The sequence below is a fragment of the Staurois parvus genome, unplaced genomic scaffold (genome assembly GCF_062004578.1).
Source record: "Staurois parvus isolate SC_StPar_1 unplaced genomic scaffold, SC_StPar_1.0 ptg000631l, whole genome shotgun sequence".
NCBI classification, from domain to species: Eukaryota; Metazoa; Chordata; class Amphibia; order Anura; family Ranidae; genus Staurois; species Staurois parvus.
In genome coordinates this window covers 542,342-556,667 of record NW_028318427.1, presented here as the reverse complement: position 1 = coordinate 556,667, position 14,326 = coordinate 542,342, and the positions used below count along the sequence as shown (strand labels likewise).

General features: G+C 45.7%; 1 protein-coding gene across 1 annotated transcript in view; it reads left to right on the top strand.

Annotated features, from left to right (window-relative positions):
* The window catches only part of PRRT1 (proline rich transmembrane protein 1), a 47,949-nt gene that overhangs the window by 721 nt on the left and 32,902 nt on the right, over positions 1-14,326 (top strand). Inside the window, exon 2 of the mRNA XM_089693397.1 lies at positions 2,039-2,358. Coding sequence (XP_089549523.1) covers positions 2,039-2,358 — 320 coding nt within the window. The remainder of the gene's footprint in view (positions 1-2,038; positions 2,359-14,326) is intronic.

Below are 14,326 nucleotides of genomic sequence, written 5' to 3'. Positions count from 1 at the left end.
CTTATACATGAACATGTCACCATGTGTCATGTATGTTCTTATATATATGCCACGGTGTGGCACCTATGTATCCACCATCCACCAATACATAGGTGTCACCTATGTATTTATACATGTCACCATGTGTCACCTATGTACTTATACATGAACATGTCACCATGTGTCACCTATGTACTTATACATGAACATGTCACCATGTGTCATGTATGTACTTATACATATATATGCAACTGTGTGGCACCTATGTATCCACCATCCACCAATACATAGGTGTCACCTATGTATTTATACATGTCACCATGTGTCACCTATGTACTTATACATGAACATGTCACCATGTGTCATGTATGTACTTATACATGTACATATTACCATGTGTCACCTATGTATTTTTACATGTCCATGTCACCATGTGTCACCTATGTATTTATACATGTATATGTCACCATGTGGCACCTATGTATTTATACATGTACATGTCACCATGGGGCAGATTTACTAAAAATGGTGCACTCAGAATCTGGTGCAGTTGTGCACGGTAGCCAATCAGCTTCTAACTTCATCTTGTTCAATTCAGCTTTGGCAATAAAACCTGGAAGCTGATTGGCTCCCATACACTGGTACACCAGATTTTGCACTCTTCAGTTTTAGTAAATCAATCTGTCACCTATGTATTCATCCATGCACTTGTCTCCATGTGCCACGTCTGTATTTTTACATGTACAAGGTCACCCTAACAAGTAGATTAAAATACTGTGCACTAATATATACGTGTGAGTGTGTATGGACAGTAAGTATACAGTGTATATATGTTGTGTGTCTATATATAGAGTACTGTGGCTGTCCCTGTCACTTCTCGTGTATTCTGACCTGTTATTGCCCCAGGAGGTTGTTATCTGCAGCTCTGTGTGACAGTGTCCTCTCCTCTCTCACTCTATCTGTGTCCGCTTCACTTTCTCTCTTCCTCTCTCTTTCTTTCTGTCACTCACATTCATTGTGTCTTCTCTCTCCATCACACTCCTTCCCTAATGTCTATCTCTCTCTCTCACTACCGTTCTCTATACTTCTCTCTGTCTATCTCTATTTTTTTAATTTTCGCTCTTTCTCTTCCTCTCTCCTTCATTCCCCTTTTCTTCTTCACTTTTCCTCTCTGGCTCTCCCTCTCTTCTCTCTCCCCAACTCTCTCTCTCTCTCCTTCCTTCCTTTCTTTCTTTTTCTCTGAATCTTTCTCCTCTCTTTTTACCTCCCTCTGTCTCACTCTTCACTCCATCTCTCCTCTCCTCCACTTTTCCCACTTGTCTCCCTCTCTTACTTCCTCTCTTTTGCATTCTTTCTTTCCTTTCCTCTTTTCTACTTTTATTTCTCTCTCTCACTCCCTCTTTCTATCCTTTCTTTCATTCATTCCCTCTCTCTTTTTCTCTCCCTCTCTCTGTCAGTCCCTCTCTTCTCTCACTAACGCCCTCTGTCTTTTTCCTTCCCCCCTTCCTTTTTTGTCTTACGTGTTTCCTTCCTTTTCTTTTTTCTCCTTCAATCTATCTTCCTTTCTTTCCACTTGCCTCCCTGTAATACTCTCTCTCCCTCTCTATATTGCTTTGTCTCACACATTTTTTTTCCTTCCCTTTCCTTTTTTCTTCCTTTCCCTTCCCTTCCCCTCCTCTCCTCTCTTCTCCTCTCCTTTCCACTCCTTTCTCTTCTTCTTTATCTCCCTTCCTCTCTTTTTACTTCTCCTGTATCACGCCCACTCTTTCTGTTCCTTTTTTTCTAGTTGCCTTTCTTCCTCTCCTTCCACTTGTCTCCCTGTCTTCCTATCTGTCTCTCATTTCCTCTTGTGTTTTCTCTGTCACTCATAATCTTTTTCTTTCTTTCTTTCTTTCTTTCTTTCTTTCTTTCTTTCTTTCTTTCTTTCTTTCTTTCTTTCTTTCTTTCTTTCTTTCTTTCTCTTCCTTCCTTCCCCTTTTCTCCTTTTTCTTCCTCTTTTTAATTTTCTCTGTCTTACTCCCTCTCTTTCTTTCTCGCTCTTTCTCCTTGATCTCTCCAGGCCCTCCAGACTCGGGACCCCACAGCTCTCCCCCACCTTATAATCAGCCTGTAGGGGAAGGCCCCTGCAATGGGGTTATTCCAGGTTATAATGATCCACCACCCCAGCCAGCCAGTGCCACCCTTACTCGCCAGGATGCCCAAGGATACCTACAGGAAACGCCTTTCACGGGCCCACCACCAGCCCCCCAGGGGTATGTGGTGCAGACGCACACTCCCACGGGGACCATGCCAGTTGGAGGATATGTGTCACAACCTACAGGGTATCCAATGCACCTTCAACCCTGCACAGCCTATGTACCAGTATACCCCATGGGAACGGTGAGTACCGAATAAAAGATGGAAGTTTGCATGAACGAAGCACTCACAACTTGGCAAGGATCCAAACATTCAGGTTCAATATACCTGCATAGGTTACCCATGATCTTATTGTGTTTGACCTGCTTTGCCTGAGCTGGATTCTTGGTTCTTCCAGTCAAGGGAGAAATGTTCTCTGAGGTCTGACCGGTATTCACTCTCCACTGTCTGACCCCAAGCTGATATAATGAATTTGTCAAAATGTAGTCAGGTACAGGGGCGGACTGACAACTCATGGGGCCCCTGGGAAATAGGGGATCATGGGGCCCCTGTGTCCTCACCAACACCCAAAAAAGCCTATGAAAAAGCCAATGAAAGGTACCAGGGGCATCTCATGGGGCCCCCTACTGACCCCGGGCCCTCGGGCAGTGCCCGAGTGTTTGACTGGTCAGTCCGCCCCTGGTCAGGTAGCTGACTCTCAAGACGAAGAATAAGTCTCAGACAAAGTAACTAAGGCTAAATAACATGGAAAATATTTTTGAAGTCCCGCGGTGTAGTGAACACACTCACAAAACTAGCACCCAGTGCAAAAAAAAGTAAGCACACAAAAGTGAAGCACACAAAAAAATTGCACAGGGTGTATGTCTAGCCCTCCTCTGAAGAGAAAGGGCCCTAGTCCTGATCCCCTGGGGCACAAGGTTCCTGACAGGGACTAAGGCACTCACTGGTCCACCAGGCCAAATCCAGGTGGACCCCTTTCTTCAGGAGGCCTGCCGAAGCAAGGCCACCCTGATTACTTAGTAGGGATCCCCCGAAGGGAGACCCCATGGGAGGGAGAGGACCTCACCAAAAGGACACGTCTCCCCCACCCAAGACTTTCCGGGCAGGCCCGAGGACCTACACCCTACTAATCGGGAAAGTGATAACAGGAAAACATTGTTCTTTCATAGTTAACCATTTTTTCCCTAGTTTTGTATAGAGCGGAAGGATTAGAACCCCTGCCTGGTTCTTACTGCCATCTGAGCCCCGATTGGAGAGATTTACCCTCACTTCCTGTCCCGGTGACAGTGGTATCACCAGACAGGAAGTGAGGTCCCTCAACAGGGACACAGAATGAAAATGACAGGGGTACTAGGCTTCAACTTCTCTAAAAACATTTATATTTCTGCGTGTGTTGCTGTTGAAGAGTTCCTTTCTCTGTCGGTCTGGCAAAATGTTGTCAGTGGGACAGGAAGTGAAGGGAGATCTTTATAATGGAGCCCCAGGTAGCAGTAAAAACCTAACTGGGGTTCTAATCCTTTCTAATTCTATTCAAAACTAAAAAAGCATTAGCTGGTTATACACTTTGAATCTGAAGTTCAATTTACATCTGGCCTCCCTGGTGTCTCCTTTATCCCTGTATCAACATACTAATGACATTTTTAAATAAAACCTTTCTGTTTTCTTGACATACCTTATTTTAGATTCAGTGATGTCATCACTGGGTCTCTGTACTACTCTATGCAATGCAGGCACATCATGGCTGGTGGGGAGGGGGGGGGCAGCAAGGTGCTATACATAACTTCCTAAAAACTTCACCCTACCCCAGTACTGTGTTCACCAGCCCTCAGCCATCATGCAAACTGTGGGCTGGTTCTTGGGAGGAGTTTTAAATACACAGATGGAAGGGTGTCAGTCTGGAGGAGCGGGTGTTCCTAAGCAGACTGTATTTGCTGGCATACCGCCCTAGGTAATGCCTGCATCTGATGCTGAGCTTCCATGACCGAAATGCAATGAATGTAAGGGGTAAAACAGAAACAGGCAGGCTGGGGGGGGGGGGTGATGAAGAGGTGGATGATGCTGGACGTCCTCCAGCAAGGAAATGAGATGGACTCTTTCTGACTTTCTGTAGTTTCTAATGCACACTGTGAGATGCTCACAGTGAGCTGTGAAATCAGAGTAAGACATTTCAGCACATCTGAGGCGTTTGTACGACTAAGGGAAAGGTCGGAGTTCCGATATAAAGTGGAATTCCAAGCTGTTCTCCTATTCCCGCCCCCTTCTAAGTCCTATAATAACTACCCTGTAGAAGGAAGATGCATGTACTTACCTATTCTGAGGGCCCTCCAGTCTGGTCTTATGGTTGGCTCTCAGTGGTGGCTTCAGGGAAGAGGAGGAACCACCGACAAAGGATACCCCATAGTAAGCCAATAGGTGGTGTCATCACACAGGCTCTGCACCCGTTGTCAGCGATCTCTCCTCTACTCCGAAGTCGGCCAATATGGAGATCATGTGACCAGATCGGAGCACCATCTTCCCTCCACAGGGTCATTAGAAGGGGGTGAAAGAAAGTTCAAGCTTAGTTAGGAATAGCCTGGAATTCCATCATATTAAAGTGGTATTAATCCCAAAACCAAAATTAAATTACACTATATTGCCAAAAGTATTGGTCGGCCGGCCTTTACACGCACATGAACTTTAATGGCATCCCAGTCTTAGTCCATAGGGTTCAATATTGAGTTGGCCCCGCCCTATGCAACTATAACAGCTTCAACTCTTCTGGGAAGGCCGTCCACAAGGTTTAGGAGGGTGTCTATGGGAAGGTTTGACCATTCTTCCAGAAGCGCATTTGTGAGGTCAGGCACTGATGTCGGACAAGAAGGCCTGGCTCACAGTCTCCACTCTAATTCATCCCAAAGGTGTTCTATGGGGTTGAGGTCAGGACTCTGTGCAGGCCAGTCAAGTTCCTCCACCCCAAACTCGCTCCTCCATGTCTTTATGGACCTTGCTTTGTGCACTGGTGTGCAGTCATGTTGGAACAGGAAGGGGCCATCCCCAAACTGTTCCCACAAAGTTGAGAGCATGAAATTGTCCAAAATGTCTTGGTATGCTGATGCCTTAACCACTTGGTAACCATGCTATAGTCGCATGACGGCTACAGCGCGATTATCCAGTTCTGGGAGGGCATCATATGACGACCTCCCAGAACGTGCCCTCCCATGCACCCCCAGGGGCACGCACCCAGCAATCTCCATGATCTCTGTGTCCTACAGACTAATCTGATCACGTGATGAAGTAAAAGGCCAATCACATAAGCCTTTTACCTCCTGATCAGCTGTTTCCAATGACACAGCAGATGACAGAGTAAATGCAGTTGCTGGTTATCGGCAGCATTTTCCTCGCGCTGTCACAGCATGAGGAAAGTACTGCCGATAACCGGCAAATGTCACAGAGGAGATCTGTACTGATCATCAGGGTACTGATGGTCAGTGCCCTAATGATTAGTGCCCTGCAGTGCTGCCCAGTAGTGCAACCCAGCAGTGCTCATCAGTGCCTCCCACCAGTGCCCAGCAGTGCCCCCAACAGGGCCACCCATCAGTGCTGTCCAGCAGTTGCGCCCATCAGTGCCATAAGTCAGTGCTGCCAGTCACGACTCTCAGTCAATGCTGTCAGTCAGCACTGCCAGTCAGTGTCATCCATCAGTGCCACCTATCAGTGCCCATCAGTGCCAACCATCATTGCTGCATATCAGTGCAGCATCATCAGTGCCTCCTCATCAATGCCCACCAGTGCCGCCTCATCAGTGCAGCCTATCAATGCCCATCAGTGCTGCCTATACGTGCCACCTCATCAGTGCCCATCAATGATGCCTATCAGTGCTGCCTATCAGTGTAGTCTCATCAACGCACATCAGTGAAGGAGAAAAATTACCTGTTTGCAAAATTTTATAATAGAAACAAAGAAAAACTTTTTTTTCAAATTTTTTGCTCTTTTTTTTGTTTATAGTGCAAAACATAAAAAACCCAGGGGCGATTACCACCAAAAGAAAGCTCTATTTGTGTGAAAGAATTATACAAATTTCAAATGGGTACAATGCTGCATGACCGTACAAATGTCATTCAAAGTGCGACAGCGCTGAAAGCTGAAAATTGGCCTGGGCAGGAAGGGGGTATAAGTGCCCGGTAGGAAAGTGGTTAAAGTGGTAGTAATCTCTTCTTTAATAATTCTACCAACAGGCAAGTTTATAATAAAGCTTATCTGTAGGTAAAATTAATATTTCCTAATTATGCACCGTTTAGGAGATATTAGCCCTTTTTGATAGTCGGCACATGCTCTCTGAAGGAACGGCACGGGTATGCACTGTGCCGTGGCCTGGGACTCCCGCGTGCATGTGGTGACGGCAACACGGCTTGGCCAGTCAGCCAGCCAGCCAGAGCTCCTGAACCCGGAAGGAAGACTGGTGAAGATGGAAGCCCCGGGGAACTGTGACAGCGCTCCGTTGGAGGGTTCCATTTCAAGATAAGTCCTTCATAATGTGCTAGTATGCAAAGCATACCAGGACACTATGCCTTTTCCTTGCAGGGGTTCTTTTTTTTTTTTTCTTTTTTGGATGCGGTTTACTACTGCTTTAAGTGTTCCCTTCACTGGAACTAAGGGGCCAAGCCCAACCCCTGAAAAACAACCCCCACCATAATCCCCCCTCCACCAAACTTTACACTTGGCACAATGCAGTCAGGCAAGTACCGTTCTCCTGGCAACCGACAAACCCAGACACATCCATCGGATTGCCCGACAGAGAAGCGTGATTGGTCACTCCAGAGAACACGTCTCCACTGCTCTAGAGCCGGCGTCTCCAAACTGTGGCCCGAGGACCGGATATGGCCATTTGCTACCCTCTATCCAGCCCTTGGGGCACTATTCCTCCCACTGAGACCAACAATGTGGCAGTACTTCTCCATTGAAACCAATGAAGGGGCACTATTCCTCCCACTAATACCAATGATGGGGCACTATTCCTCCCACTAATACCAATGATGGGGCACTATTCCTCCCACTAATACCAATGATGAGGCACTATTCCTCCCACTAATAACAATAATGGGGCACTATTCCTCCCACTGATACCAATGATGGGGCACTATTCTTCCCACTAATAACAATGATGGGGCACTGTTCTTCCCACTGATACCAATGATGGGGCACTATTCCTCCCACTGATACCAATGATGGGGCACTATTCATCCCACTGACACCAATGATGGGACACTATTCCTCCCACTGATACCAATGATGGGGCACTATTCCTCCCACTAATAACAATAATGGGGCACTATTCCTCCCACTGATACCAATGATGGGACACTATTCCTCCCACTAATACCAATGATGGGACACTATTCCTTCCACTAATACCAATGATGGGGCACTATTCCTCCCACTAATAACAATGATGGGGCACTGTTCTTCCCACTGATACCAATGATGTTACACTATTCCTCCCACTGATACCAATGATGGGGCACTACTCCTCCTACTGATACCAATGATGGGGCACTACTCCTCCTACTGACCATCAACCCTGCGGCTATGTTTGTTCTCACTGATGCTGGGGCCAAGGCATTTTCTATCCTCGCTGGCCCTAATCTGGCCCTCCTGTCTGAAGGACAGTATACTGGTGTGCTTTACACCATGGCATCCAATGCTATGCATTGCACTTGGTGATGTAAGGCTTGGATGCAGCTGCTCAGCTATGGAAATGCATTCCATGAAGCTCTCTACACACTGTTGTTGTGCTAATCTGAAGGCCACATGAAGTTTGGAGGTCTTTAGCTATTGACTCTGAGGACAGTTGGCGACTTCTGCACACTGTGCGCTTCAGCATGCGTTGACCCCCCTCTGTCATTTTACGTGGCCTACCACTTGGTGGCTGAGTTGCTGTTGTTCCCAGTGGCTTCCACTTTGTTATAATCCCACTAACAGTTGACTGTGGAATATTTAGTAGCCAGGAAATGTCACGGATGGACTTATTGCACAGGTGACAACCTATCACGGTACCACGCTTGGAGTCATTGAGCTCCTGAGAGCGACCCATTCTTTCACAAATGTTTGTAGAAGCAGTCTGCATGCCTCGGTGCTTGATTGCATACACCTGTGGTCATGGAGGGGATTGGAACACCTGAATCCAATGATTTGGAGGGGTGTCACAATACTTTTGGCAATATAGTGTATATTGCAGCTTACCAATCATTTGATGTGGAGGCTGAATTTGTTTTCTTTGTTTAGGCTTTCCCCCCTGTCGTCACCTGATGATTTGGCCAGTAACATACCTCCTGTATTAGAGCACCCCCGCTCTGGATGAGGGAGCACAGGGGGCACCTTTGGAGAGCAGCATTGTCAGTCTGGGGGGAGGGAGAAGTTAGATGTACTAGCAAATTTAGATACACTAACAAATTGAAGTCAAACTCCAGCTAACACTTTATAATCAGTCACAGCAAACAGTTTTTTTTCCTTTTGGGACAGAGGTTTAAATAAATAAAATCTGATCATTGTAAGCATCCCTGCCAGTTTTAAATAGTTTGTCTCATCCCTGTAAACTGATATATCTTCAGGAGAGCTTGTTCTTTTGAAAGACAACATATTTACTGACTAAATCACCAGATGAAAATAGAAGAAAGAAAGCCTAAAAAAGAAAACTAATGCAGCCATCACATGTAAGAATTGGTGAGCTGCAATATAAAAAATGTTTGCTTTTGGGTTTAATACCACTTTAACACGAAATGCTCAGATCCTTACATAAATCCAACAATGACTGCTTCTTTTTACATAATATGAAGCACAATATGTAGAGTATGTCAGTTTCCGAACTTCAAAGCGTAAATCCAGCAAATTATGTCATTTTGGATAGCGTGGGGAAGGGTTAGGACCCCTGTAAGGTTATATTTTGAGGAACAATCTGTCTGTCATGGAGTCCTGCATAGCAGTAAAGATCCAGCAGGCATTCTAATCCTTCTCTATTCTACTTAAAATGATAAAAGAAGTTTTGGCTGGACTTACGAATGAAGACCTCGTACACATGGGTGGTCTATCTGCCCCTTCAATCATCCACCTAAACTGTGCAAAGGTGGCTGGAGGGGGGTAGCACATATTGCCCGAACATGATTCTTTGTGGCGTGGCAAAAATTAAATAGCATGTTGCGTGTGGTGGGCAGTAATGTCACAAATGTGACCCGCCGCAGCCACAATCCAAACACTTGGCTCATGGTTGCAGCACAGAATTTCAATAAGAAAATCCCTGTTTGGTTGAAAAAAAAAAAAGGGTATTCAGAAGATGGGTGTATCGCCTCCTGAATGGCTGGCAGCCAGGGCTGGGACAAGGGGTGGGCGGGAGGGCCAGCTGCCCTGGGCGCAATGGTTTGCTGTAGGGATGGGGGCACCTTCCTTCTTTTACAAGGGACACAAGTAGTTACAGTGGCAGTGATCTGGACAAGTGAATGACTGCTGGGCGTAGGATCCCCTAAGCTTGCACATGATGAACTGGGCGGGGGTGAAGGGGTGGGGGGTAGGGGTGGAGAGGCGCAGTTTGGCACCTCTGCCCTGGGAGCAGGATGACCTTGACCAAGTACTGCTGGTAGCTGCTGCTCTCTTGCTCTCTGGAAGGTGATCTGCCATGGATTGCCTTTCAGAGGGGTGATAGAGAGTGCCACTCATGTGAACAAGGCCTGATTGCCATAATTGGAAGTTTACATTGTATTACATTGGTTTGACTCCAAGCGATTCAATTATTATGGCATTTGTTGTCTTTTACTTTTGCCTCTGAAAAGCAATGTCGAGAAGCGTGGTAGGTATGCATAAAGTCCGTCCCTAGTTGCCAGGTTTTTGCTATATATGCAGCTACACTGTCCTATGCCATCTGTAATAGGACATTGTAGAGCTCTTTTATCAAGTGCAGTTTGCAGTTTTGTAGTTCTTTGATAAAGCTGCAAACAGCTATTGGAGAATGTGACAGACCCAACCAGGACAGGGGCTTTTGGAGTGGACTAGGGGCTAGCCTTCTATGGGATCGCTGTTCTTCAGCCACACACACACTTGGGTAGCATACCATTGCAGCGCCCAATACCCATCATCCAGCACCATTTCCATCTGTACCAGCCTCTCCAGTTTCAGCAGCCATTCCTCTCGAGGATGTTCTTCTAGGAATGGTATCTGCAATGCAAGCTGATCACAAAATTGCTGCTCTGTAGTTGGAAGTACTTCTCCCTGGAGAACCTGAACCTCCTCGAGGGCCGCGTCCCACAGTTCTCTTCAAATCACATCCTTCCAGTCCAGCTCACCTTCTGCAGAGACAGGGCCAACAAACTGGGCCAACGCTTCCTGCAGTCTCCACTGAAATTCAGCTGCCATTTCCTGTCCTTCTTCATCCACAACCCCAGTGGTAGTTTGGATTGCTCTGAAGGGAGGAAGCAAATCCCACCGCTGCCGCCTGTCACCCCGATTGGATGGTTCCATCAGAGAACCTCTTCCTCGCCGCTGGGACACAGGACCAAGGTATTATAGCTGGGCATTGCATCCAAGACTAGACAACACTAGCTTAGGTGCAACTGGATCTTTTTATTGAACAGAAATACAGGCTTTTATACACTTAAAAAATAGGAGCAGTCCCCACATGAACAATAAAAACAAATATTACACATTGGGATACACACTGATTAGGTAAGAGCTTGATCACATTATCCTAAACAATGCCAATGGTAAACAGTACGCCCAACAGCTAAAAGTGATCTAATTAATAGGAAGCTAATCAACAGCCAAGCACCCAGACAAGCCAGGGATCCCACCCCAGACAGCCCGGCACCTCCAACCCTTGAATACAACAAGTCCATTACACATGCTGTCTTTCAGGTGTGAAAAAGTGGAATTCATTTGTCTTCATAGATATCTTGAGGGAGATTGTTGATAAATATTTATGTCCCAAGTGGAGGAGCTTCTCCAACCCAGTCTGCAGGAGTGCCTCGTGTTTCCTCTGACCATCATCTGTATAAGATTAATATTACACCTTTCCATCCAATCCAGAATGGAAGATTTTTTTATCTTTAGAGATCTAATCCAAGCCTAGGTCTCAGCGTTCATTATTCTGTTGTCCATCATTAAAGAATGAACCGCTCTCTCCATGGGCAATGGGTAGAAGGCTAGCCCCTTGTCTCCTACAAAAGCCCCTGTCCTGGTTGGGTCACATTGAAAATACATTAAAGGGTCAGTCTGAAGAAAACTCTTATTTTGCTTTTTTTATCTTTCAGAGACCCCAGTAATGAGTTCCTGACTCTGCCCCTTCCCTGCCATAAAGTGTCACTGCTCCTGCATCTCCTGCAATGAACAATAGGCAGGGATTGAGGAGCTGCTTGTTATAGTCCTGGCAGGAGGACGGAGTTGGGAACACAGGTACAGAGATCTCATTGATGGAGTCCCCTGAAGATATGAGATGACAGTCTGAGAATCAAAATCTCACTTTGATTTTCATTCCTGTGTTATGTTCCCCTGAAGACATAGTACACGTCGCACTTTGTCCCATCTTCCTATGAGCTGCCTATGGCTGGGAGGTCAGACAGGGTGCCCCCTCTCCCGTCATGGCCTTCTGAACATACAGCTAGTAAGGAAATAGTTGGTTTGACAACCAGTACAGCACTTTTCTCCATATTCAATCACTTGCCTGGCCTCCTGGAACATTTTAGCTGACAAGCTTCCATTCACCTTGCATTCCTCATACGACGTTTGCCCCAGGGCAAGTACGTAGAGAAGCACAAAGTGCCCTCTGTCAAAGCAGACATCTCCTTGCCAGCTGTGTGGTCAGATGGCCTTGGGGGGAAAGGGGGTGCCCTGTAGCACATAGGATGATGGAACAAAATAGTACATGTACTTTAACCCCTGGGGAACACGGCACATTCAGAAAAATTGAAGTGAGACTTCTTTAAAGCTGATCTCCAGGGAGATATAAAAAAATGAATGCAATTGGGTATTTGCTAAAACGATGAATTGGATGATGTGTCTGTGAAGGTTCTCCCTGATCCAGGTCACAGTGGATCTAGTAATAGCCTTATCAACTGGACTTGTTCTGTAATGTTGAATATCTTCCATCGATTCTCCAAGCCACTTTTCAATGCTTCAGCATTTACTGTATATCTACACAGGACAAACAAACCTGCTGTACCATGTACTTGTATAAAAAAGTATCCTATTTTCTTTGTATTGCTTCCTTTGTGTGAAATCCCTGGTGTTCCTGCCAGTCCCTCAGCTTTCCTATAAAACTGACCACAGTAGGCATGAGGGTACGGCTTGGTCAGTTCTCTAGTGCTGGGAACTCAGCCTGCTCTCCTCCAATGATCACATTTTTCTTGACACCCCCCCTCCCACCAGTCATTCACTGGGTGATGTTCAGTGTGCTGCTGTTTCTCCACCCTCACCTCTCTATGCAGCTGAGAACAGAGGGTATATGATGACTTATAAAAAAGGGGAAGGAAGTTATTTATAATTGTTTTTAAATCTATACACAAATGTTTTACTTGCATGAAATCGTATCCTGTTCTCTTTGTATTGTTTCCTTTGTGTGAAATCCCCAGTGTTCCTGCCAGTCCCTTAGCTTTCCTATAAAACTGACCACAGTAAGTATGAGAGCACGGCGTGGTCAGTTCTCTAGCTGTGCTGGGAACTCAGCCTGCTCTTCTCCAATGATCACATTTTTCCTGACACCCTCTTCCTCCCAGTCATTCACTGGGTGATGTTCAGTGTACTGCTGTTTCTCCACCCTCACCTCTCTATGCAGCTGAGAACAGAGGGTATATGATCACTTATAAAAAAGGGGAAGGAAGTTATTTATCATTTTGTTTTATATCTATACACAAATGTTTTACCTTTCATTTCTGTTTGAAACTGTATGAGTTGTTTCACAAGGTGAGGGTTTACATATACTTTAATGAAAACTCAGCAGTCTTCTGACACTTTTTAGCAGAAATAAACCCTCGGCATTTTTTATCTTAAAGCAGTAGTAAACCGCAAAAAAATAATTTTCAGGCTTAACTGAAAATGAAGCCCTCCAGCAGAGCGCTGTCATAGCTCAACAAGACCCCCATCTTCACCCGGTCTTCCTTCCAGGTTCACAGGCAGCAGCTGTTTGGCTGAATCACAATGACGTCACTCCTGCACATGTGCACAGAAGTGTTGGCCACGGCACGGCTCTCTCAATGGGCAGTACGCACATGCGCCGGTGACATCACTGGTGCTGCTGCAGTAATTATCTCCTGAACGGCACATGTTTAGGAGATATTTACAGTACCTACAGGTAAGCTTTATTAAAGGCTTATCTGTAGGTAAAACATAAAAAATAGGGTTTACTTCCATTTTAAAGTGGAACTTCACTCTATAAATCAGCATGGACTATTTTGAATCTTTATGTTGCTAGCATTAGTAAATCGATAGGAAAGTATCGTATATTTAATTGTATCAAAGTTTTTTTTGTAAATTTCTTCAGTTACTTCCTGGTTTCCATGCCTAGGCAAATGATGTCATATAGCCCAGGAGTCTTCAGGAGGGGAGGGATCTCAGTTCAGCATATGCATGAGCTATGGGCAGATGGATTCCAGGAAGTAAATGCTACATGAATGATCCGCCCTTACTCAAGATGGCCACTGCCTGAAATGCCAGGGGTGTTTTTCAAAATGTTTTCTCAGGAAAATATAGCATTCAGACATGGATGGATGGATGGGGGAGTTTGCTTTGAATATTAAAAACAAACTAAATAGCATTTTTGGTTTGTGGTGCTCAGATGAATAGAGTTCCCCTTTAAAGTGATATTAAAGCTTCCTGTTTATTTTTTTTTAAATCACAAGCATGTTATACTTACCTGCTGTGTGTAATGGTTTTGCACGGAGCAGCCCGATCCTCCTCTTCTCATGCCCCCCACCTGCACTCCCCGCTGGCAGAACGAGCAGCTCGTGCATGCTTGCTCCCTAGCCGCCTCTGTATTACTCTAGGGAAAACACAGAGCACTCCTCAGCCTTGCCAACTCCCCCACTGGCTGTGATTGACAGCATCAAGAGCCAATGGCTCCCATTGCTGTCTCAACCAATGAGCAGGGAGAGACCTGGGAAAGCTGAGGCTCTCATGCACAATGCTGGATCGCAAATTGGCTCAGATAAGTATTAGGGGGTTTGGGACACAGAAAGGTTTTTACATTCATGCATAG